This window comes from Octopus sinensis, linkage group LG3 (genome assembly GCF_006345805.1).
Source record: "Octopus sinensis linkage group LG3, ASM634580v1, whole genome shotgun sequence".
NCBI classification, from domain to species: domain Eukaryota; kingdom Metazoa; phylum Mollusca; class Cephalopoda; order Octopoda; family Octopodidae; genus Octopus; species Octopus sinensis.
Genome location: NC_042999.1, coordinates 70,643,799 through 70,668,498, shown reverse-complemented (window position 1 = coordinate 70,668,498; position 24,700 = coordinate 70,643,799). Strand labels below are relative to the sequence as shown.

The following is a 24,700-nucleotide window of genomic DNA, read 5'->3' as shown; positions in this document are numbered from 1 at the left end:
GAGAAATCAAACTCCACCTTTAACCAACAAAGGAATTTATAGTGTTGTTCGACTTGCTAGAAATAACAGTTAAATCTCCAACAAATTATACTCTATTGTCTTAAAATGTGGAAGGAGTTATTAGATAATACAATCTTACGTGTGTCTGGAAAAGAAAATTTGATAGTCATGGCTAGAATGTATTTGATCATAGGTTTGTTTTATCACAACAGACTAAGAGTTAAACAACAATAATAATAACTGTTGCTATCTATTTTTTTTTTTTCAAAACTGGTGATGTTGATAAGAAGGCTTAAGTAAAACTATATTTTAGTAAGGGACATCTTAACAGCATTATAGGCCCCTGGGAAGACCATTGCAGTGGGTCCTATAATACTTTTTGACAGCATAAGCACACTGGGCAGTTGCCCAGGAACCTATGGGGTCCTTAGGTAACTGTCCAGTATGCCAATGCTATAAGATGTTACTGATTTTAGTTAGTATAATTAATCTATTATAACTTCAACTAAATGTGGAATGTGAGGTAAAATACCTTGTAAAGGATTATCTTTCAGAACAATATAAAGCAATTAAGAGTAGAAAACAAAAATATTAACATGGTCTACAAAAACATTTTCAGTGGCATCTATAGTATTCTATAAAAGCAAATAAAATATAAGTATTCTGTGATTCTAGAACTAATATATTTCAAGAAAATTACTTATTTAATGTTGTTTGAAACATATCGGTAAGAGATTAAACATTTTGTTTATGTTTATACACACAGATATATATGAGTGTGTATGTGTCTGGCTTAAGTAAAAACAAATTAAAAGAATTCCAGTAGCTATATTTTCCTTCTATTCTCAAGTCTCTTCTAACATTCTCACTTTAGATGGTGTCATCTCACATTCTTACACTTATGTATCACAATTAATATTTAAAGTATCATTTTATATTTGTTAAGTGTGTATAGTATTTGTTATTTGCAATATCCAGGAGTGAGAAGTATGTAACAAAAAGTATAAAATCTGAGATTTTGATTGAAATTTATATGACGACTGTGTTGAGGAAAAAAAAAATTAAACGTTCATTAAGCCTGTATCATGGTTTTCATAGACAAGGAAAAAATTGTTTTCTAAATTTAGTTAGCACCTTTAGTGTGTATGTCTGTTTGAGCATGCGTGCATGTGTGTATACTCATATACACACACAATTTTCAGCCCACTGATGAGTACAGTCAGCCAAACAAAACCATTTGCACAAAAACTTTAGGTTTGGTTGTGAAATCTGGGTTGCCACATATACATGCATATAACAATGCATGAAAATACACATTATATACATACATGTATATATACACCACATACATAATGTACATAAACCTTAGATTTGTTCTTTACATGTGATATGCTTAGATCTAATATACTATTTGTATAACCAGTTTTCTTTTTAAAGTTATTTTCCATGCTTGAAAAACATGAAAAAAAGTTGAAAGACAATTCTTTTCCTTACAGAAAAAAATATATATCATGGGGTTTAAAATGTAGAAAGAATATGAATGGAAAAGCAAAATATATAATGAAATTATTGTATACAGTGCTCAGATGCACCGCAACAAATATGAATAATATGAATAGTAAACTTAATATCTCTGTCCAAAACTAAGATGAAGAATTAATTTCAATAATATTTTGGCAAGTCATTGTCAATTATTTAGAATCCTAAAAAAAAAAAGAAGAAAGAAAAAAGAAAAATAATAATATAAAAAAGCTAAAATTCTAAATTGGTGATAGTGCAGATTTTTCATGTTCCGTCAGTTCTGGATGCCAAAAATCGACAATCAATACAATTCGGTTTTCATTTCCTTGATGCCAGACTTCATGTTCAAAAGAATCATCAAATATTAAAAATTCCCCTTCTTTCCAATGCCTGAGAGAATAAAAAGAAAATACAAGATATTTTAATTTAGTTAATTTATATTTATTATTAAATATTTCTTTGCCTATCCAGAACTGTAGACAGTGTCTGAAATTTTAAGTAAAGCAAAGTTAAATCTTTATTTTCCTACTTGTGAAAATATGCAATTTATTTCAAATGATGTTAGCTGCTTGTAGACAAAAGCTGCTATCACACTATAGATTTAATGTATGTACAACATTATCGTCACCATCATCGTTGTTTAACGTCTGCTTTCCATGCTGGCACGGGTTGGATGGTTTGACTGAGGACTGGCAAGCCAGAAGGCTGCACCAGGGTCCAATCTGATCTGGATGCCCTTCCTAATGCCAACCACTCCAAGAGTGTAGTGGGTGCTTTTACGTGCCACCAGCATGAGGGCCAGTCAGGTGGTACTGGCCACAACCATGCTCAAAAGGTGTTTTTTATGTGCCACCTGCACGGGAGCCAGTCACACAGCACTGGCAACAACCACACTTGAATGTTGTTTATCATATGCCAGTTAAGCAACACTGGCAACAATCACGCTTGAATGGTGCTTTTTTACATGCCACGTCAGCGATTTTGATTTCACTTGCCTCAACAAGTGTTCATAAACAAAGTTTATTGTCCAATGAATGAAGGGTACTCAAGTCGGCTGGTAATACACCACTGGCATAGGCCATGGGTTATGGTCTCACTTGGTTTGTTGGGTCTTCTTAAGCACAGCATATCTCCAAAGGTCTCGGTCACTAGTCATTGCCTCGGTGAGGCAATGACAGGGTCAGACATGGAAATCCAAAGGCACACACACATATACAATAGGCTTCCAGTTTCTGTCTACTAAATCTACTCACATTACTTTGGTCAGTCCAGAGCTATAGCAGATGTATGCCCAAGGTGCAACACAGTAGGACTGAACCTGAAACTGTGGTTGTGAAATGAACTTTTTAACCACACAGCCATGCCTGCACTGATGTATAACAATCCCAAGTAATTGTACATTATTGTTTAGCTCCAGGTCAATTATGACTGAACAGACCTATGTTTAGAAGCCTTTCAACTATGACATTCCTGTCATTTTCTCGAGTATTGTGTAACTAAATTATCCAGTTTGTCCCTCTTTTTTAAGGTATTAGGGTGTGATTTAAAGAAAATTTGGTTTCTATTTTTAGCAGGTCAAATTGCCACATTAGAAGTTTCTTTGTTGGTTCAAACATCCTTGCCAACTTTTACTGAAGTACTAAGTTATGGGGACATAAACAAACCAACAGTGTGTCAAGTAGTGAATGGGTGTGTTTGTGTTTCCTTGTCTTAACATTATGTGGTAGTTGTAAATGAGCACCACTGTCACAAGTGGTGTTGTTCATTTCCAATTTTCTGACAATGTTGATATAAAAACATGCCAAGCCATGGAAGAAGAATGCACTTTATATCACTTGATTCATGAAACAAATATCAAACAATTTACTGAAATATCTAAAAAAAAAAAAAGTTAACAAACATTACCTTGTTTCATTGCCAACTCTTATTTTAACACCATCAGGAATTACTAAGCCAAGATGGGCTCTTAAACGGCAATTTGTTGGACCACAATGTGGCCATACATGACTACCTGGTTTCATGATGGAGAATTTTACCTGCCATATAGAAGAAAAAAATAGTTACACATAAACCTATGTTATGAACATATTAATATGCATTCTTCCATTGTAGCAAGGTTTTAAAAAAGTCTGGAGTAAGACATTCTGTGAGACTTGACCCCCATCTCAGTTCATCTTTGAAGTTTGATACTTCACAAATACTTTTTATTTTGTTTTATTAATGTAATAATTATGATATACTGTATTTTCTGGCATACAAGACAACATAGTATCTAGTGTAAACACTCAAATATTGCCACAATTTTTCAAAATTTTACTGTATTTCACATGGAATTTTTGGTCCTCTAAAGTCTTGTTTGTGTATAAGTTGACCTAAATATTTTGGCTGTATATGTTGTTCTGAAAAATTCAACTTGTATTCCAGAAAATATGGTAATTAGTAAAGCATTAGATGGTTAAATGAATCAAATTAAGTTGTCATGCACAATAGTAGTTTTAAAGCCCAGAGACAGAGATAATTTAGAAGATTCAGAATAATTTTACTATAAAGTTTGATGAAGCATAAAATGATTAAAAAGACTCTCATTCAATTAAAAGAAGTAATATTAATTTGAGTATGGAAATTATAAATTTCTGGCAAATAGATTGTTTGTAAATAGATAAAATTTACATTAGAGATTTTACTCCACATCCTGACACCAACCAAGGGTATTTCTGTGCCTCTACACACAGATGGAATACCATCACACATGCTAGTTAACCCATAACTGGGACCCTGACAGGTGCTACTAATCTGGGTCAAAGAAGACTTGGGAACAATAGTGGCTAAGAGATGGTTCCACACTCCTCAAAGTCTTGGGATCCCTAAACCAGAGTCCCACTAATGGATGCAGTTTAAAGTCATGCCCTGAACCTAAGATGTAACAACAAGACATTCACATATATACTGATAAAAAGATATTCCTACCTGTCCTCTCCTACAGTTGGTAGCATCTTGTAAATTATTAAGTAATGCACAAGTTTTAAGGACATTTAAACAACCTTTTTTATTTCGTTCTCCTGTAGATAGAAAACAATAATCATAAACTTGCCAGTCAAATACTAATTGGCAATAATAATAATAATAATCTACACAAGATACTATCAATTGAATAATACAACTTAAACAAAACAACCCACAAACAAAGGATACCCTCTATACAGCAATTATCCACTGAAATAAACTTCCACCAGCAATCCAGGTAACCAACACATTACACACTCAACACACAATACAAGCAGTAATACAACAAAAGACTGCACCACACCTCAAGACAAAAAAACTTGCAATACAATACCGGGAAGAGTTTGCACATTCCCAACAACAGAAAAGAACACACAATGCTGCTCACACCCCAGCAACATGGAGGTGTAGCAAGTGAAGCAGTAGAAATTTGCCTCAAACTACCAAATGTTGAACAATTATATAATAATAAAACAAAGCTGCTTACTAATTGATCTTTCATGCCTGTTTGATTACAGGATTGTTAAGAAAGAAGATGAAAAACAAACAAAAAATATAATCCTTTAAAATTTGAAATTAAAAGAATTTGGACTATGAAAACTGTAAAAGTTGTACTTATAATAATGGGTGTATTGGGAACTGTAAGTAAAGAAATAGACAAATGGTTGAATGAAATTGGAATAAAATGCATCTGTAGAGCTTCTAGGAAAGTTTGCCTTTTAAGGACAGGAGGGTCTTAAGCACTTGAAAGACTATTGAAAGCTTGTGGATAGCTAAGATTACCTGCTACCCACATAAATTCTACCAGGTATAAGAACGAGTCTGAGTCAATAATAATAATAATCATCTCTACTATAGGCACAAGGCCTGAAATTTTGTAAGAAGGAGCCAGTTGGTTAGATTAACACCAGTGCTTGACTGGTACTTATCTTACTGACCTTAAAAGAATTGAAAGGCAAAGTTGACTGCAGCAGAATTTGAACTCAGAGCAAACAAAATGCCACTCAGCATTTCATCCAACATGCTAATGATTCTGCTAGCTCACCACCTTAATAATAATAAAATAATAAAGATAAAAAATGATGACGATGATGGTGATGCCTCTATTATAATTATTGTTTTTCCATAATGATATCAGTTGGGTGGGTCTGTTGTATGGTGTGTCATTCTTGTCTCAATACTAAATTAAACTCATCCATGAGGCTCACTTACTGATTTTAAAAAAAGGAACATCATATTTTGTGAGCAATAGTGTCATTGACCTGATTAATAATGAGCCAGTCACTGCTTCTATGCATTCATGATGGCTAGAGTGACAAAGCATCAGTGAAATTTGAATAAAATAAATACCATACATTATTTTTGTTTGAAAGCAACAATTTCTCAGTTTTATCCTGCCTGATGTTTACATTTCTAATTGAAATACATTGGAGAGAGGGATGGGGGAAGTCACATATACACAATCATACATACATAACTACATATACTTCCATCATCATCATCATTATCATTTAAAGTCCTTGTTTTTTGAAGGCATTGGGTTGGACAGATGGTTCAACAGGATGAGAAGAGCCAGAGGACTGCATTGAGCTCTAATGTATGCTTTGGCATGCTTATTTTCACTTGATGATACCCTTCCTAATGCCAATAGTGAACTGAGAGCTTTTTAGTGGCACCAATGTTAGACAGATCAAGTAAATCACAAAGAAAGTCATCTTGAAGGAGTTGGGGAGCAGTATTGAGTTGTTGGCTTTATACAAAGTATTGAAAGGCTAAAGTATGATTGAAGAACAGGAACGAGTGTTTTGCAGTGGAGGAGATACATGGCTACCAGAACTGAAAAGGGAGAAACGCCGGTAGTGATGAGGTGTCAGGGTATACCATCTAGGTACAAGAGGGTGGATATAAGAGAGAATAAGAACAAAGAAATGAAGATGGCTGAATGGGTAGGTTTGCAAAAGTGTGAAAGGAGAGTGGTAGATGGTTTGAGATGAGATAGCAGGGAATACAGAAAGTGGTGAACATAAGTAGATGTGTGGACAATGGTGGATCCAGGATGAGGAGGTGATGAATGGTAGTACATAAGAGTAGGTTGGGGGAAAGCAACAGTATAATAAAACCATAGAGAGAGAGAGAACTAGGGAGATAATGTTGAGGTGGAGAGAAAGGAATACACAGTGACAGAGGTGGAGGTTAGAGATATGTAGGAGTGGTTTAGTAAATGACAACTGAAGGTGGAAGGGGACTATTTCTGGCAGATATGGAAAGTTATTCAGTTGGAAACAAAGGAATAAGGGGTGATACTGAAAATGCAAAACAGGTAGCAAGGGAAGTAATTCCAAAGGCTAGGAGAATTAATAGCATGAAAAGGAAGGAGGAGTGAAATGTGTGTAGTTCTGTTCTCATACAATTACAGCAGCTGAGTAAATAGTGCTGTAGTTAGAAATGTGATAGAAGGAAGGGAGTTATGAAAAAGCTTGACAGGAATAGATTGTGTGCAGGAGTATAGACATAAACGATATGCTTTTTGGACTTAATTTTTACTGAGGGGGATGGGTCTTAAGGGGTCTCATCAAGTCTGCATGCACCACATACCCTCAACCTCTATAACTTCTGAAGTTGTGGGAAGAAATAGCAAGGTCAAATCTCAGAACTCTGGGTCACAAAGAAAAGATTTTCTATTACAACACCATTCACATCTTGGAAGCATTATAAGAATTGACCCCAGTGTTAAATTAATGCTTAATTTTAACAACACCGGAAAGATGAAGAGCAAAGTTGACTTTGAAAGACTTTGAACACAAAGGTTGCAACTAAATACAGCAGACATTTCATAGAAGGCTCTAATGATTCTACCAATCCACTGCCTAGGACAAAATTAAATCTTGTAGAAATACATATAAATTTGATTAAATTGTTATAAAGAATTAAGAACAGAAGATAAGGTACTTAAAAATTCCTCCACCACCAATTAATCACTATAGATTACCTCTTTGGTAGAGTGTCATCTGTCTCCACATTCCTCTATCCAGAAGGTTCTCTGCTTCATTAATAAAATCTGTACCAGATCTGCCAAAATACTCCAGGACCTCATCTCGAATCATTTCCCAGTTATTTTGGAGAGTCTAATAAGATAGAAAAGTTGAAGAAAAAATGTATAAATGGTTTAAGTTAGACTACGCACAAATAAATGTTTTAAAAACAAATTTTTAAGCCCTGCAACTCTTATGTTTTTTGTACTATTATGTCATCATCATCGTTTAGCGTCCGCTTTCCATGCTAGCATGGGTTGGACGGTTCAACTGGGGTCTGGGAAGCCAGAAGGCTGCACCAGGCCCAGTCTGATCTGGTAATGTTTCTACGGCTGGATGCCCTTTCTAACGCCAACCACTCCGTGAGTGTAGTGGGTGCTTTTTATGTGCCACCGGCACAGGTGCCAGACGAGGCTGGCAATGGCCACAATCGGGTGGTGCTTTTTATGTGCCACCGGCACGAGGCCACGTTCGGATGGCTCTCTTACGTACCACTGGCACTGGTATCACAGCTGCAACTTCCATTGATGTTGATCGATTTCGAGTTTCACTTGCCTCAACAGGTCTTCACAAGTAGAGTTTTGTGTCCCAAGAAGGAAAGGTATGCATATGTAAATATCTATTAAGAACTACATGAGATGAACTTAGTATGTATATATCTATATGAAAATAGACAGCCCTGCTTATAATTAATATTCTATGAACTGAGGAATTTCAGTTGGCTAGAAATAGCAGCTAAATCTCCATCAAATCACACCGTAATGTCTTAAAAATGAAAAACACATATTAAACAATGTAATGCCAGATATTCAAAGAACGAACATAAATGGAATGTTTTTGATCATAAGTCTGTTTAGTCATGGTTGACTTCAGGCTAAACAACAAAAACATTAATATTCTTATACCAATTGCCTGCATTAAAGTATATTAAAACTTTTATAATAATATATTGAAAACATATAAAAGCAATAATTCATTTTAAAAAATTGCATGTTTTAATAATCTGGTTACATTCCAATTGATTTTTGTGACATATGACAGATAACTTTCACAATTTATTTAAATCTAAATATACAATATACTCTTTATTTATATTTGATACTATGATGATGTCAGAACTTACCAAAAATAATGAATAACAACAACAAAAACACATAAAACAAAAACATACATCATGTGACTGGGACTTCTTTTTTGTATTATTTTCTTCATTTTGGATATATTATCTACATGATGTTTCAACTGGTTCTCTCTTCAAACATCTTCAAGTGATTATTTCTGAACTAGGTCATGGTATGAATCTTGAATATTCGAATCAGTTGGTACAATAAATTTTCTAGCTTCAATCCCTGACCTAGCACAGTTAATCACTTGAAGCTAACTGAGTATGAATAACAATCAAAACATTATGTTAAAAACACATCTAAAATGAAGAAATAGTTTTGTAAAACAGATATCAGTATGAACTCAGCTCAGAAAAAATCCAGAGGTATATCTGTTTGGGCATTGAATTAACAAGGTCTTTCTGGTCTTTGTTTTCTTAAAAACCATTAGAAAAGTATGTAATAGGTTGTGAGAAGTCTAATTTTTCTTTTTAATTCCTACCTGTTAATTTGTGCCAGAAATTCAATTCTTGAAACGTGTCATAAATAATGATGGAATAATATTTTGAACTGTTGACATAACTTCCTTTGTTTTTTTCTAAAATATTACTTTACTCTTTGTTTGCTGTCTGATAATATCTTATTCATATTTGCTCATACTGAAAATGAACTTACATACTTGTCCCTAATTAGCAATGCTAATGCTTATTTTTAACCAGTGTTCATGTAGGATCAGGTTTGATCCCATTTCACAATATGTTGGATACACATCTTTCAGAACCTTAACTCGATCTAATCCCAATGAGTAAAATTGAGTAAACAGAAACTCCTAAATACTTTTGGGCAGACTGCATCTGTTATCAGATAGTGGACTTAATCCATCACCTAGTTTCACGTTCACTTGAGTGTCTTTAACGGAGTTTACTAATCACCAAACTTCTAATCAAAAGTGTTCCGATTGTGACCATCCTATTTCTTTCAGATGTAAATTATCTAGAAATACACTATCTAATCATTCTTTATTGTGTGATGTGAGGGAGATTTTGGACATTATTTCTAGCTAGTTGAGGACTTCCTAGTAGTTTCTCAATGGCTCACATGATGAGGATGGTAGTGGTATTGTTGATGTTGATTAGCCCAAAGTTAGCAATGATCCGACAAACCTAAAGTCAAAGACATTCCAACCTCAATCACTCTGTCTTCCTTTTAAACATCATGTATCTAGAATTACATTTTTTAAGACTGTAGAACGTGATCTAAGGGAGATTTGACTGCAATTTCTAGCAGGCCAAGTGAATATGTATAAGCAAGATTATGGAGTATGTTGGAAAAATATTGGTGACTGTTTAGAATATCATTCAGGAAGTTAAAATATGATGAGCAATGAAATCACATTGAAAATTAACAAACCTCAATTGCATTTTGATAAGGTAATTCTTCAGGATCCCACCATGGTTTGGCTGTAAGTCTTTCAACATTATATAAAGAGCGCTGGTCTCTGGAGAGGAATAGCTTTTTGGCAGCTCCATCATCGTAAACTTCTTTAGCCTGTAGATAAAAAAATATTATACATTCATATACACACAGACAAAATCTATATACACACATGTGCATGCACAAAGTTGACCATATCGAGATTAATAGGTCAAAAGAATATTGGTAGAACTTTAAAACTAAAACAGCCATCAAGTTAAAACACAACCAGCCAGATATTGTTGTGTAGGTCCACAAAGAAATCAGCTGCCTTCAGGTCACCAACATGGTTAGAAAAATACAAGAGAAAGAGGACATCTATGAGCCATTGATAAGAAGTTTGCAAATCCAGTACAATAAGATACACTTCCAGTTTCATACCTATTATTATTGTATCAACACGATATATACCAACACATGGGGAGAGAATGCAAATCCTCAATTCATATGCTACAAATGATCAAGATATCTGGGACAATAAAAATCTGTAAGATCTTAAGATTTAAAGGCTGATAATTAAAGATGTTTTCATTTACAACTTTGCTACCAAGCAGGTGGCTAGTCAAAAGAGAAAGGGAAGAACATACATACATATACTGGCAGAAATATCTGCTATCGTCACATCATCCTGAAGATGGGACTATGAAAGTTTATAAACATTGATGATACATTTAAGAACTTTATTGTTGCAAAGCTTTGATCAAAGTTAAAAAGTAACAACTTTCAGTTAGGTAGACTAAACCGGTCAGACTTGAATGTTTTAACAATAGACTCAGAACAATGCTGAAGTTAGGATAAAACTACAGATATTGTAGTGTCCATTTCACCTGGGCACAGCTGCAGTCTCATAAATAATAAAGAAACATAATTAAAGAAATTTTAATTACCTTTTTTGTATCTCCAATACGCTGGTAGGCATCTCCAAGATGAAAGTAGAATCTTGCATCAACTGCACTCTTATCTCCACTTTCAATACCAGACTTCAAGTATGGAATAGCTTTTGCTGGATTGTTATCGCTAACCTTGATAATAAATCCTAAATGAGCCATGGCAAAGCCATTGTCAGCATCAAGTTTTAATACCTGAAATGATAATTGTATCCCATGAGATATATTCTGACTAAACTAGTATAAACATTATATATATATACACATGTTTATGTGTGCATGCATCTATCTATATATATATATATGTGGGTGGGTGTGTATGTATATATATATATATATATATATATATATATATATATATAGTTATCCGTAATAAGGGTGAAATTAATTAATTTGGAAAAATTATCAATTACACCAAGTAGTCTTTGGCATGTAAAAGCCTCATTCGAGGAAAATTTAAGTAATACTAAGCAATAAGGGTTTAGCAACGAGTTGCCTTACCACATACCGAATTTAGAAATAGCAGTCAAAGGGTTATAGCTATTTCTTCTACTAAAAAGGGAGTTTACTGAGATCTCCCTTTTTAGTAGAAGAAATAGCTATAACCCTTTGACTGCTATTTCTAAATTCGGTATGTGGTAAGGCAACTCGTTGCTAAACCCTTATTGCTTAGTATATATATATATATATATTTTCAAACTCTTGTTGATACTCCTTTGGATTACTCAACAAGCCATGGTTCACTTGCTCACATTGTTGCCTGATGAACTTCAGAGTGATATAATGTATTGTGCAATTTAAATAATTGTATAATGCTCACATCAAAATAAAAGCTCCAAATGAAATAATTGTAGCAACACTTGAAACCTTATTCATCTGTTTTAAATTATTTTTTATTATATAAACACACTTGTGTGTGTGTATCTATTAGGTCATTAAGTATGAAATTTGTAGAATAGAAAAAAAGTTTGCTAATGTTTTACAAATACAAGGAATAGTTTTATTCATCAAAGTATGCACCCATATTGTCAATACACTTTTACTAGTTCAGCAGCAGCTTGTCCTGCTCAGAACTGTAAAAGCCTGGCAATAAAGTCTTAGAAGGCCTGTTTTACAGGATCATCAGAATTAAATTTTTTTCCTATCAAAAAGTTATCCAAATTCTGGAAGAAGTGGTAGTCAGAAGGGACAAGATCAGGTGAGCATAATGGATGATGGAGAACTTCCAACTCCTGTAGTTTCACCAATGTCATTTTTGTAATGTGTGGTTTGGCATTATCTTGCAATAAAATAGGAGTGGATCTGTTGACTAATCTAGGCTGTTTTTTGTAAGTTTCTGCATCATTTGGTCCAGTTGGCTGCAGTATACTTCAGCCATAATTGAAGAACCAGGTTTAATGAAATCATAATGGATCACACCTGTGCCAGACCACCAAGCACACACCATCAATTTCTTTTGATGAATTTTGCTTTTTGGACTGTGTTTTAGTGGTTCGTCTTTGTCCAACCAATGTGCTGAATGTTTACAGTTGTTGTACTGGATCCATTTCTCATCACATGTTACAATTTGATTAAGAAATGAGTCATTTTTGTAACAAGAAAGTAGCATAATACAGGCTTCCAAACGTTGGAAGAGAACCAACCAACTGGAACGACTTATGATTGTATCCACAAGGAAACTAACCAAGCAGAACGACAAGCTTGACTATGGGAAAAAAATGTCACCAGAATTTTCATGAATCAAAAATCAGATCCACTCACGGAAAAAAATTATAAATTCATCTGATCCCAAAACATACCACAACAAGCGAAAGCATCTCTTAGAAGAGGATCAGAAAAACTGTAAACCGAATTCCCATTTGTTTACTATTTTCATTTCACACTTGTTTTTTTCAGTATGACTTGTTGGCCATCACTAAAATTAATGAACTTTGTACATTCAAACAAATTGATATACAGTTTTAATTTTATTGACTGCTACGAACATTCAAACTTACACCTGTTTTGAACATGTTAATTTATCAACATTGAAACATTTTAATTTGTCAATATTGAAACTTTTAAAGATGTTTTTTCTAATTTTAAACTTTTACCATTGATAAACAAAAAATATTGTTGAAACTAGTTTGGTATATATGTAAATAGATGTATTTTAAACATTTACGTGTTTTTGAAATTTAGGTGCATTTTCAACAACACACTTTCCTATATTTTTTCCTGCATGGAAACACCACCCTCTCTTTTGTTATATATATATATATATATGCATTAATGAAAACAAATTTAACAGTACCCCAGTTTTTGTTTTCCTTTTTTTATTTTTTGAAAATGACTTTTACTACTTCTTACTAATACCTGTATGTTTTCTTTGGAACAATTTCCAAAGTCTCATCATCTGGAAATGATTTTAGTGAATGTAGAAAGATACAAAGAAGTAATCAAAGTTATTTTCTTTAAAAAACAAGCAAGCTCCAAACGAAAATGATTTATATCCTCATCATCATCATTTAATGTCCATTTTCCATGCTGGCATGGGTTGGACAGTCTAACAGGGGCTGGCCAGCTGAAGAGCTGCTCAGGTTCTATGTTTGGTTTGGCATGGTTTCTATGGGTGGATGCCATTCCTAATGCCAGCCACTTTACAAAGGGTACTGTGTGCTTTTATGTAGCACAGGTATGGGTACTGTTTATATGGTACCAGCACCCATGAGCCCACAAAATTAGAAATGTTCAGTAGAAGAAGGAAACTGGGGACTTGTCTGTATTCAAGGACAACCACAATTTTACTTAGTATGTATGTGTATGCATATATATATATATATATAATATATATATATATGAAGCAAATTGCTTCCTGGAATCTTAGCCAGGATTCGAAACCCAGTCAAGATTTTTCTATGAGTCCCTTCTTACTGTTTTATGCATTAGCTCTAAGAAATTTATGAGAGTCAACAGTTCTATAGTTTTTCCTGAAAATTCTTTGTTAAATATAGTTCAGATGAGATAACATAAAAAATCCTTTGTTTAAGTAGGAAAATATTATAAATACAGAACCCAAATTCAATTCTACTTTCACCTGGTGAAAGGAGCACTTCTGGCATGTCACAAAGCGACTTTACAACTTTCACCATCTCTCCTCATCAATCCAGAGAGGTCAATTCTGCTACTCTTTCCCTCTCCTGCTTCCTTCTAGAAATTAAAAAAGGATAAATTCAACTATCTATGAAATGGACAGTAGCACTTCAACTAATCTTTATACAACAACTAGAAGCAGTTGTCTTTTACATTGTAACAGTAAAATAAAGGCCATTTCAACTATTATTTTCTTTTGTCATTTATTTCATGGAATACTTCAAACCATAACCATTACATACTTCGTGACACCTGAGAATCGAACTTTAATCTGTCTATATCTCAACCAAAGCATAATATATAAACAACTACACATAACTGTGATGCCAACATGTGAACAGCTGCACAGAATATTTACATGTGTGTGTGTATGTGCACACATGCATATGTTAGAAATCAGCAGCTCCTCATAGTTTTCTGCCATTTGCAGTATTCTGTTAGCATTGAAATTAACTGATTGTATAGTAAGATATCAATTGAGTTAATTCTTATGGGTAATTACCAACAGAACCAGGACATTTCTATATCTAATAAGATTCCACTTTCCAACTAAGGATATATATATCATAAATTTTTTTAATAGCAATAATATTAAAGTCAGCTACTGTGGTCTGGACCACAATATACTCCTCATATTTCACTTTATAACCTAAGATAACCAATCAAGCAAATTATCCCTACATCCAATTTATAACTACAGTAACCTCACAAATGTCTACTTAGAGACTCTAAAGCAGTGATATATAGAGCAACCATATAACCAGCTGATAGTATTGAGAAAAATTCTAATGAACTCAATTCCCTTAAGAATCAATGTAATTAAAATATACATTCATTCAGATCAGTTGATGGAAAGAACTACACCATTCTAAACCAGTTTGTTTGCAAGCAAAGGGACCATGGAACTGAATAGGTTTCTATAACTTATAATATCGTAGGTAGAGCTATCCTATGCTATAAAAGAGTTGGATATTATAGATTAGGTTTGATTGAAAAAACTGGCATATTGAGGGAGGTTGCAAAGTCAGTTTTGGAAGATTCATCTTAACAGGTGTAATAAACCAACTACTGGTAGTGGGGGTGCTGACTGGGAAATTCCAAATCCTGAAATAATCAGTGATATTTTTAAACAAAAGACCTGAGATATCATCTACTGCCATTGTCTACAATTTCTTCTGGAAAAATTCCATCTATCTGGAGAAGTTTCTAGATTTGCATATGCATCAAAATCTACATGTCCAAATCAAAGCAGGATAGCTACCCTTGATAGGTGCAGTCAAATCTGAGTGTTCTTCCCTATATAACAGCAGAACAAATTAACAGCAACAATATAATCTGCAATCGTGTGACACATGCTGCAGCCAGGGCAATGAGAATCAGCCATTTCAGTGTTTTGTCAACACAACCCATTCATCTCAGTGTTGCTTGACTGAGTGCAAGTTGTATAAAACAAAGTGAATCATCGATTAACTCTGAATAAATATAAACTCTACATCGTGTATGGAGTAAGCTTTTGTTTGTAGCAAAAACATGCATATTATATGGGTTTGTGTTATGAAGTGGGTATACATGTCTGGTGTATATAGTATTACACAAATAAACAGTTGGTTGTGGTTATCTAAAAATAACCTATTACAGAAATATATGTTAACACAGAATGCACTCTGTACTACTCGAGGGTCGGTACGATACTGTTCAACTAATGACTGTTGAACCAATACACATCAGACTAACATGGTAAATCAACACGGTCGAACTAACTCCGTCAACTCCCCACCTGACAGTTCACTCAGTTCTTATTTATTGTAATCGGTTAGTCCACCTTCAGTCATGTGGGGTGTTCAGGATTCTCCCATAACAGTTTGGGTCATAAAGCCAAACAAAAGAAGGATGAACATGAAAAAGTTGAATTTTAAATGTCGTAAAAGTCAGAACACACAAAAGTTTGAAAGACTAAATATTCAGCAAAATGGACATAATTTGTTACTCACATAACATATTCATACATTTTTCATTACACTACATCAAAGTTAAAATTTTAGAAAAATATAAGAAGAAAAGCAATCTTAAAAACATTTATTTAGTTTTAAAAGGCTTGTGTAATTGCTTATCTCCCTTCACCAACACTTTTTTGTGGCATAATTGGGATGAGGTAGTCAAGCATGACCTCAGAGCGTTGGGCCTCACTGAGGCAATGGCGAAGGACTGAGATCTCTGGAGATGTGCTGTGACTACTAAGACCCGGGATGCTTCCGGCACCAGTTCCGCATACCCCCTGCACATCCAAAGTACCTTGGATCCCGGAACATCTCGCTGTGCTTGAGGAGACCTGTTGAGTCAAGTGCATATACATGAACATTGAACCAAATATCAATGGAAACAGTAGCTGTGATACCTGTGCCGGTGGCACATAAAAAGCACCATCCGAACGTAACAGTAGTTGTGATACCTGTGCCGGTGACACATAAAAAGCACCATCCGAACGTGGCCGTTGCCAGTGCAGCCTCCACTGGCTTCTGTGCCAGTGGCACATAAAAAGCACCATCCGAATGTAACCGATGCCAACCCCGCCTCGAATGGCTTCTGTGCCGGTGACACATGAACATCGAACCAAATATCAATGGAAACAGTAGTTGTGATACCTGTGCCGGTGGCACATAAAAAGCACCATCCGAACATGACCGATGCCAACCCTGCCTCGAATGGCTTCTGTGCCGGTGGCACATAAAAAGCACCATCCGAACGTGGCCGATGCCAGCACCGCCCCAACTGGCTTCTGTCCCGGTGGCACATAAAAAACACCATCCGAGCGTGGCCGACGCCAGCACCACCTCGACTGGCTTCTGTGCCGGTGGCACATAAAAAGCAGCAACCGATCATGGGATCCCAGAACATCTTGCTGTGCTTGAGGAGACCTGTTGAGTCAAGTGCATGTACATGAACATCAAACCAAATATCAATGGAAACAGTAGTTGTGATACCTGTGCCGGTGACACATAAAAAGCACCATCCGAACGTGGCCGTTGCCAGTGCAGCCTTCACTGGCTTTTGTGCCGGTGGCACATAAAAAGCACCATCCAAACGTGACCGATGCCAACCCTGCCTCGAATGGCTTCTGTGCCGGTGGCACATAAAAAGCACCATCCGAACGTGGCCGATGCCAGACCCCTCTGGCACCTGTGCAGGTGGCACGTAAAAAGCACCCACTACACTCGCGGAGTGGTTGGCGTTAGGAAGGGCATCCAGCTGTAGAAACACTGCCAGATCAGACTGGAGCCTGGGGCAGCCCCTGGCTCCCCAGACCTCGGTCGAACCGTCCAACCCGTGCTAGCACGGAAAACGGACGTTAAACGATGATGATGAATTCCGGCCAATTAATCATTTCATTTATGTTTTATTAAAGGAAGAAAAAGTTGTAAGTAAATATGCTCACCATGTCTCACTTGCCTTTGTTATTTTCAGGTAGTGTGATAAAAAAGTAGACAGGTTTACTTTGTACTTAAATATATATTCTCTTTTTCTTAGTACATTTCCTTGAAACTACTTCAAAAGGGAGCATAACGCTTTGTTTCTTTAATGTCACTTAACTACCATAAATTAGATACTTCAGTTTTGAATTTTGTCAAGTCCTAAAAAGTTTAAATAAACTATGTTTCTCTAAGTCTTTACAATTAGTGGGGTGTGTTAAATGGCTTAGTCTGGTGATCTTGTGTTTTTCTTGGAAGCTCAAAGGAATATCCAGAAATATCTGCATTTGTTGACATTCATATGAATGAAATTCTTTTGAGAATGGTATAAATTTTGGAGTTTTGTACTGCTTGAGTATGACATACTATTTAAGAATTTCTCACTTGAATTTTAATTTAGTTCAATATATTTTCAATTTCTAAATATAGTTGAAGAATTTAGTTCATCATATTTTTGGATGAAGAGGTGTAATTCAAATAGCAGTATTTGAATTTATCATGTCATTCCAGTATGTTAGTTTTCAGTATCTAAGTTTTGTTTTGTGAAGATGGCCTTGGCATCATTGATTATTGTTTCCATATTGCATAACTGATAGGGAGAACATGAATCTTTGTTTCAACTGGTTTGGATTGGTTTCTTATAATTATATTTTTTTGTTTGATGTATGACTATAGTTTAGTTTCAAATTATTTCTATTGAATAATTTCTTATAACAAAGGTTATTTGAAAATAATTGTTTTTTACACCTAAGAAATGTTTAACTATGTTGGATTGCATGTTTAATGAGAAAGTTTGATTGAACTAGATGATTTTCTGTAAACTTTATTTAACAAGTTAGAGATTCCTCTTCTAATACTTTTTACGTAGGTTTAGAAAACCACAGGTAGGATTGAAATCTTTGTTGATGAACATGAGGAGCATCCAACCATACAAACCACACCAAAACAAATGACTGTAGCCTTGTGCAGCTCTCCAGCATGCCAGCACCTGTCAAACTGTCCAATTTGTGCCAGCATGGAAAACTGCCATTAAATGATGATGATGATGAAACTAGAAATAACAAAAGCTTCCTGAACTTTTTATAAACAATTACTTCACTTCTTTTCTACTGAGCAGAACTTTTTTGCTAACTTTACTTTAAAAACCATTCATTTCCAGATTTTGTTTTCATGTCTTCAATTCTTTCACTGATTTTGAAATAAGAACAAGGTCATCAGCACAGGGAAGTTCCTGTTAGCCTTAAACTCCTCTGTTATGGCCTAAGAATACTGTCTGCATGCTAAATTCATTGCATCTCTGTACACGGCTTCTACAAACACGTTATCAACTCCCGGTTTCTTTCGCAGTTTCCAGATGATGGTGCAAAGGACTCTGACAAAGGCCTTCTCTAGGTCAACAAATGCTGAGTACAAAAGCATGCTCCTAGCTAGGTACTTTTTCAGTTGTTTCACTGGGAAGATGGAATCAGTTGTACCTTTTACTAGTACAAAACTAAACTATCTCATTCAGGTAAATCTTGCTAATAAATTTTAGAATAACTCTTACTATAACTTTCATAACTTGATCCAAATTTTGATGCCTCTGTAGTCTGCTTTCTTTAGTGCATCACCTTTGTCTCTGTAATGGTTTAATATTGTTGTTGCTTTGCCAGTCTTTGGGTACAACACTTTCCTATATTACGTAATAAACTATTCAAGTGACTAGCCTATACCCTACTTCACCAGCTATTTTAAACATTTCAGCAGCTGTCACCAATGGATCAGCTGCTTTCTTTGCCTTTATATCTTTAACCACTTCAGCTCTTATACTGTCATCAACTTTAATAGCTGGTACTTCTGTTGGGTTTTCTTGGATTAGACTCTCTCCTATGCATTCTCCAGCATTGAACAGCATCTCACAGTAGCAATTCTATGCCCCTTTCTTTTCAGTATCAGTGAGAGCAAATGCACTGTTATCATTCCATATACAATTTGCCCTAATGATTATTCACTCTTTCTAGTACATGTTTAGAAATGGTGAGTAGCATTACCTCTAATCCTGATGTTGGTGAACATGTGGAAACTTCTTTTTCTGTCTCTTCTCTTGCTAAATATAACTGACATCACACTTCTCTTCAACATGATATTTTACACACACACACAAATACCTGGGGTTGGCTAGTTCATAGAAAAATGGTCAGGTCATTAAGAATAAAGAACTCAAAGTGAGATATCTGAATGCCAGTAGATTTTTATCCATAACATTAGGGATATAATGGAAGATACTTGCTTAACTCTGAGAATTTGCTACACACCCACACACCCACATTCACACAGAGGAATAAATTATCCAGGCAAGTACCATGCAAGTACTTGGTTATAATCTAAGTTATGGTTAACTGCATTGCATTGTAAGGAGCACCTAGGATTACCTATGATAAACAATCCCAATATATTTCATCCGGTGGGAAAATCTTGAGTTCACTTAACTGGATTGTAAATATTTTACCAAGTGTATATCCAAGATAATTACAATGAATATGGAGATTAGTACAACAGCACATTTTTTTATATTTCTAATCATTTATACAGCATATTTGATTTAAATGTGTCTGATGCACATTTCTGTGAATAAGACATCTAGCAATTGTACTTGTATCCAGTTACTTTCAACTGGTTATTAGTCTAAGCAACTTTATTCAAGGTCCATCCACTGACATGGTCTGAAGCGAACTGAGTGTATATAGTTTAGCTAGCATTATTTTGTTAGGTTACTATAGTTTTTGAGCGTAAAGAATGTGAGATTTTGACACCTGATACAGATAGTCTCTGTTACCTAGGTAACATGATTAGCAATGAAACCTAGGGAGAGAAAGACCAGGAAGACATGGAATTAAGTAGTGAAAAACCAAACTCAGAATGTTAAGCTTCATGGAGGAGAAGACAAAGGACCAAGATGATTGGCAATTTGTTGTACCTAAGAAGATTCATTATCGCAATAAATATGAGGCCTTTAAAGCACAATATCTATATTTATACTCCCTACAACTAACTTCCTTGATGAGTCTCTCCCCAGCAATTCATCTTTCTAAAACCTACCCCTTGATCACTCTTTCAATTACTATTCATTCAGCTGCTGTAATAAAAAGAGAGCAGAACTGCATATATTTCATCCCCACCTTTATACTACCTGTTATCATTTTCTTTGTCACCAGCATCCTCAATATCATCCATTATCCCCTTATTTTCCTCTGAATGTGCTTTTCTCTTCCCTTTTTCACCTGTACATCAACTCACTCTACCAATGCCAGCCCCCCACCACTTCTGTCCATCACTTACTATTTCCACAATTTACCTTTACATTGTCCCTGGCATTATACAACTTACCTCACCTCCACACACACATACTTCACACTGGCTGTGCTACCACCTATTACCTCCTTCACCCACTCCTATTTCCTCCACCTCATCCACCAAACTGATATTCACCACAGACCTTGTGTTCATCCATGAGCATCATTCACTGCATTCACCTTCATCCCCATCTCACCTTTCACATTCTCACAAACTTACCTATCCACTCACCTTGTCTGCTCCTCTCTTCCACCTCTCTTATATTCATTTTCCGGTAACATAGGGATATTCCCTAGCATCTCATCACCACCATATCTCTTTCCAACTGGGTAGTCATGTAACATCTCTACAGCAATACACCTGTTCCTGTCCCTCTACCAAATGTTAACATCTCATCACCTAGCACAAAGCCACTTCCCTCAATACTTCATAGCCACTCAGTAGTAGTGCTTCGTCTTACAAGTTATTAGGTGACTTTACTAGTGATGTAAAAAGCACACAGTACACTTTATGAAATAGTTATGTTAGGAAGGGCACCAAGTTGCAGAAACCATGCAAAAGCAGGAGTAGAACTTGTCACGTTTCCTGGCTCATTGGCTCATGTCAAATGATACAACTCATACCACCATGAAACATGGACATTATAAACAATGATGATGATGATAACAATGATAAAACACACACACTCACAGATATTAACATAACACCATCAGTCCCATTCAGTATCCAGGTTCCATGCTGGCATAGGTTAGATGATTTAACAGGAGCCAAGAAATGAAAGGACCATACCATGTTGCAATGTCACACAGGCATGGTTTCTACAGCTGGATGCCCTTCCTAATGCAACCATTTTATACCATGTACTGGGTGCATTTTTGTGCCACCAACAGTAACGAGTTTGTCATGCAGCTTGTAAGACTATGAATCCCAAGAGATTGGACACGAAGGGTAAAAGTATAAGAGAAAGGGCCAGAGCAAAACAGACTTTTTGTGATATATATATATATATATATATATATATCTATATATATATATTATCATCATCATCATCATTTCTTTTACTAGTTTTCAGCCAGACGTTGGAGCCATGCTGGAGCACCACCATTCAGTGTTTTTGAGTCTCCTTTTGGTACTGTTTTTGGTGAAGATGCGAGTTGTATAAAGCTGCTCTTCTTTATGCCTCCTGCTTTGATGTGGGCGCATCTGGGATTTCAGATAGAAATTTGTCAAGATGCTTTTTGAACATTCCACATCTACACCTTGCAGATCACTTGGGTTCCTTGGCAGGATGTTAAACTATTGCATTCCCCTGAAACCTAAGCTGTTGCAATACTGGGTCCTTATATGTGATGAAGAAGACAGTATCTTTGGTATTATCCAGCGCCATCCAATTCAGTGGTTGTTATAGCTTTTAATTCCAAAGTTGGGAGCTGGATCTGTCAGGATCTTCCATATGTATATTACTGCATACCTTTCTCGCTTTCTCTCCAGGGAGTAAAGTTTCAGTTCTTGTAGCCTCTTTCAGTAGTTCATCTGTTTCACTGAGTCAGTCTTTGGATTGCCACAAGTTCAGCCACCAATTTGACACTCTGTGGCAAACACAGTTTGGAGCAGTAATCCAGATGACTGAGGACAAATGTCCTCCATAAGAGTAGCAAGGTATCCTTACTTCTGGTTCTGAATGATCTAGGGATACATCCAACTACTCACCTTCACAGTGTTGCCATCCTGGCAATATGCACATGGAATGTTGCATCACTACTCATGTGTATTCCCAGGTCATGCACCGATTCTAACTCTGGTCCTATGTATTCCGATTGTAGTCTTTTTTGTGGACCGATAAAGAAGTGCTTGAAACTTATCATCCCTATCCATCACAATCCCATATACTTACTTACCCATCCAATCCACTTTGTCTTCCTGCAATTTGAGGAGGTGCCCTGACACATCACCACCATTATCTCTTTTCTTTTTCAACTGAATTAACTGTATATCTCCCTACAGCAATACACTTGTTCCTGTGCCTCTCACTTACTTTAGTCCCTCATCACCTGGTATAATGCCACCTCCCTGAATACTACTCTTTCCTTCAGTTGAAGGAGGGAGCTTGTCTTGTGAGTCACTTGGTGACCTCACTAGTGCTGGTACCCTGTAAAAAGCCCCCAGTACACTCTGTAAAGTGACTGGTGTTAGGAAGGGCATCTAGCTGTAGAAACCATACCAAAGCAGACATTGGAATTTGATTCAACCCTCTGGCTTATCAGTTTTTGTCAAATCATTAAGCCTATGGCAGCATGGAAAACAGACATTAAATGATGATGATGAGGATTATGATGACGTCCTACGACTTGATTCTTATGAATCCATATGTATATATATATTTATATATATTATATATATACATATATACATATATATACATACATATATACACATATACTATACCTACACACAAATACATACATATATACACATACATACATATTACATATATACATACATACATATATATACATACATATATATACATCATATATATACATACATATATATACATACATATACTACATATATATACATACATACATATACATACATATATATATACATATATATATATACATATATATATATACATACATATATATACAATATATACATACATATATATATACATACATATACATACATATATACATATATAATAATACATATATATATATAAACTATATATATACATACATATATATATATACATATATATATTACATACATATTTATATATATATATACATATATATACATACAATTTATATATATATTATACATACAATATATACATAATATTTATATATACATACATATTTATATATATATACATACATATATATATATATTACATACATAATATATACATATTTATATATATATATACATACATATATATATATACATACATATATATATATATACATACATATATATATATATACATAATATATATATAATACATACAATATATATACATACATATATATAACATACATATATATATATATATATACACAATAATATATACATACATATATATATACATACATATATATATATACATACATATATATATATATACATACATATATATATACATACATATATATATACATACATATATATATACATATATATATATATACATACATATTATATACATATATATATTATACATATTTATATATACATATATATATATATACATATTTATATATATATATATATACATATATATATACATATTTATATATATACATACATATACATATATATATATACATAATTATATATATACATACATATATATATATATACATATTTATATATATATATACATATTTATATATATATATACATACATATATATACATATTTATATATATATACATACATATATATACATACATATATATATACATACATATATATATACATACATATATATATACATACATATATATATACATACATATATATATATACATACATATATATATATAATACATATACATACATACATATACATACATATATATACATACATATATATACATACATATATATACATATATATATACATACATATATATATACATACATATATATATACATACATATATATATACATACATATATATATACATACATATATATACATTCATATATATACACACACATATATATATACATTCATA

At 34.3% G+C, this 24,700-nt stretch overlaps 1 protein-coding gene across 1 annotated transcript in view; it reads right to left on the bottom strand.

Moving 5' to 3' along the window:
* Window positions 1–177: 177 nt before the first annotated feature.
* The window catches only part of LOC115209472 (aspartyl/asparaginyl beta-hydroxylase-like), a 45,916-nt gene continuing 21,393 nt past the window's right edge, over window positions 178–24,700 (bottom strand). The window contains exons 4-9 of the mRNA XM_029777896.2: window positions 11,020–11,214; window positions 10,070–10,207; window positions 7,514–7,649; window positions 4,489–4,580; window positions 3,427–3,557; window positions 178–1,911 (exon numbers count right to left, since the gene is read on the bottom strand). Coding sequence (XP_029633756.1) covers window positions 1,761–1,911; window positions 3,427–3,557; window positions 4,489–4,580; window positions 7,514–7,649; window positions 10,070–10,207; window positions 11,020–11,214 — 843 coding nt within the window. The 3' untranslated portion in view covers window positions 178–1,760. The remainder of the gene's footprint in view (window positions 1,912–3,426; window positions 3,558–4,488; window positions 4,581–7,513; window positions 7,650–10,069; window positions 10,208–11,019; window positions 11,215–24,700) is intronic.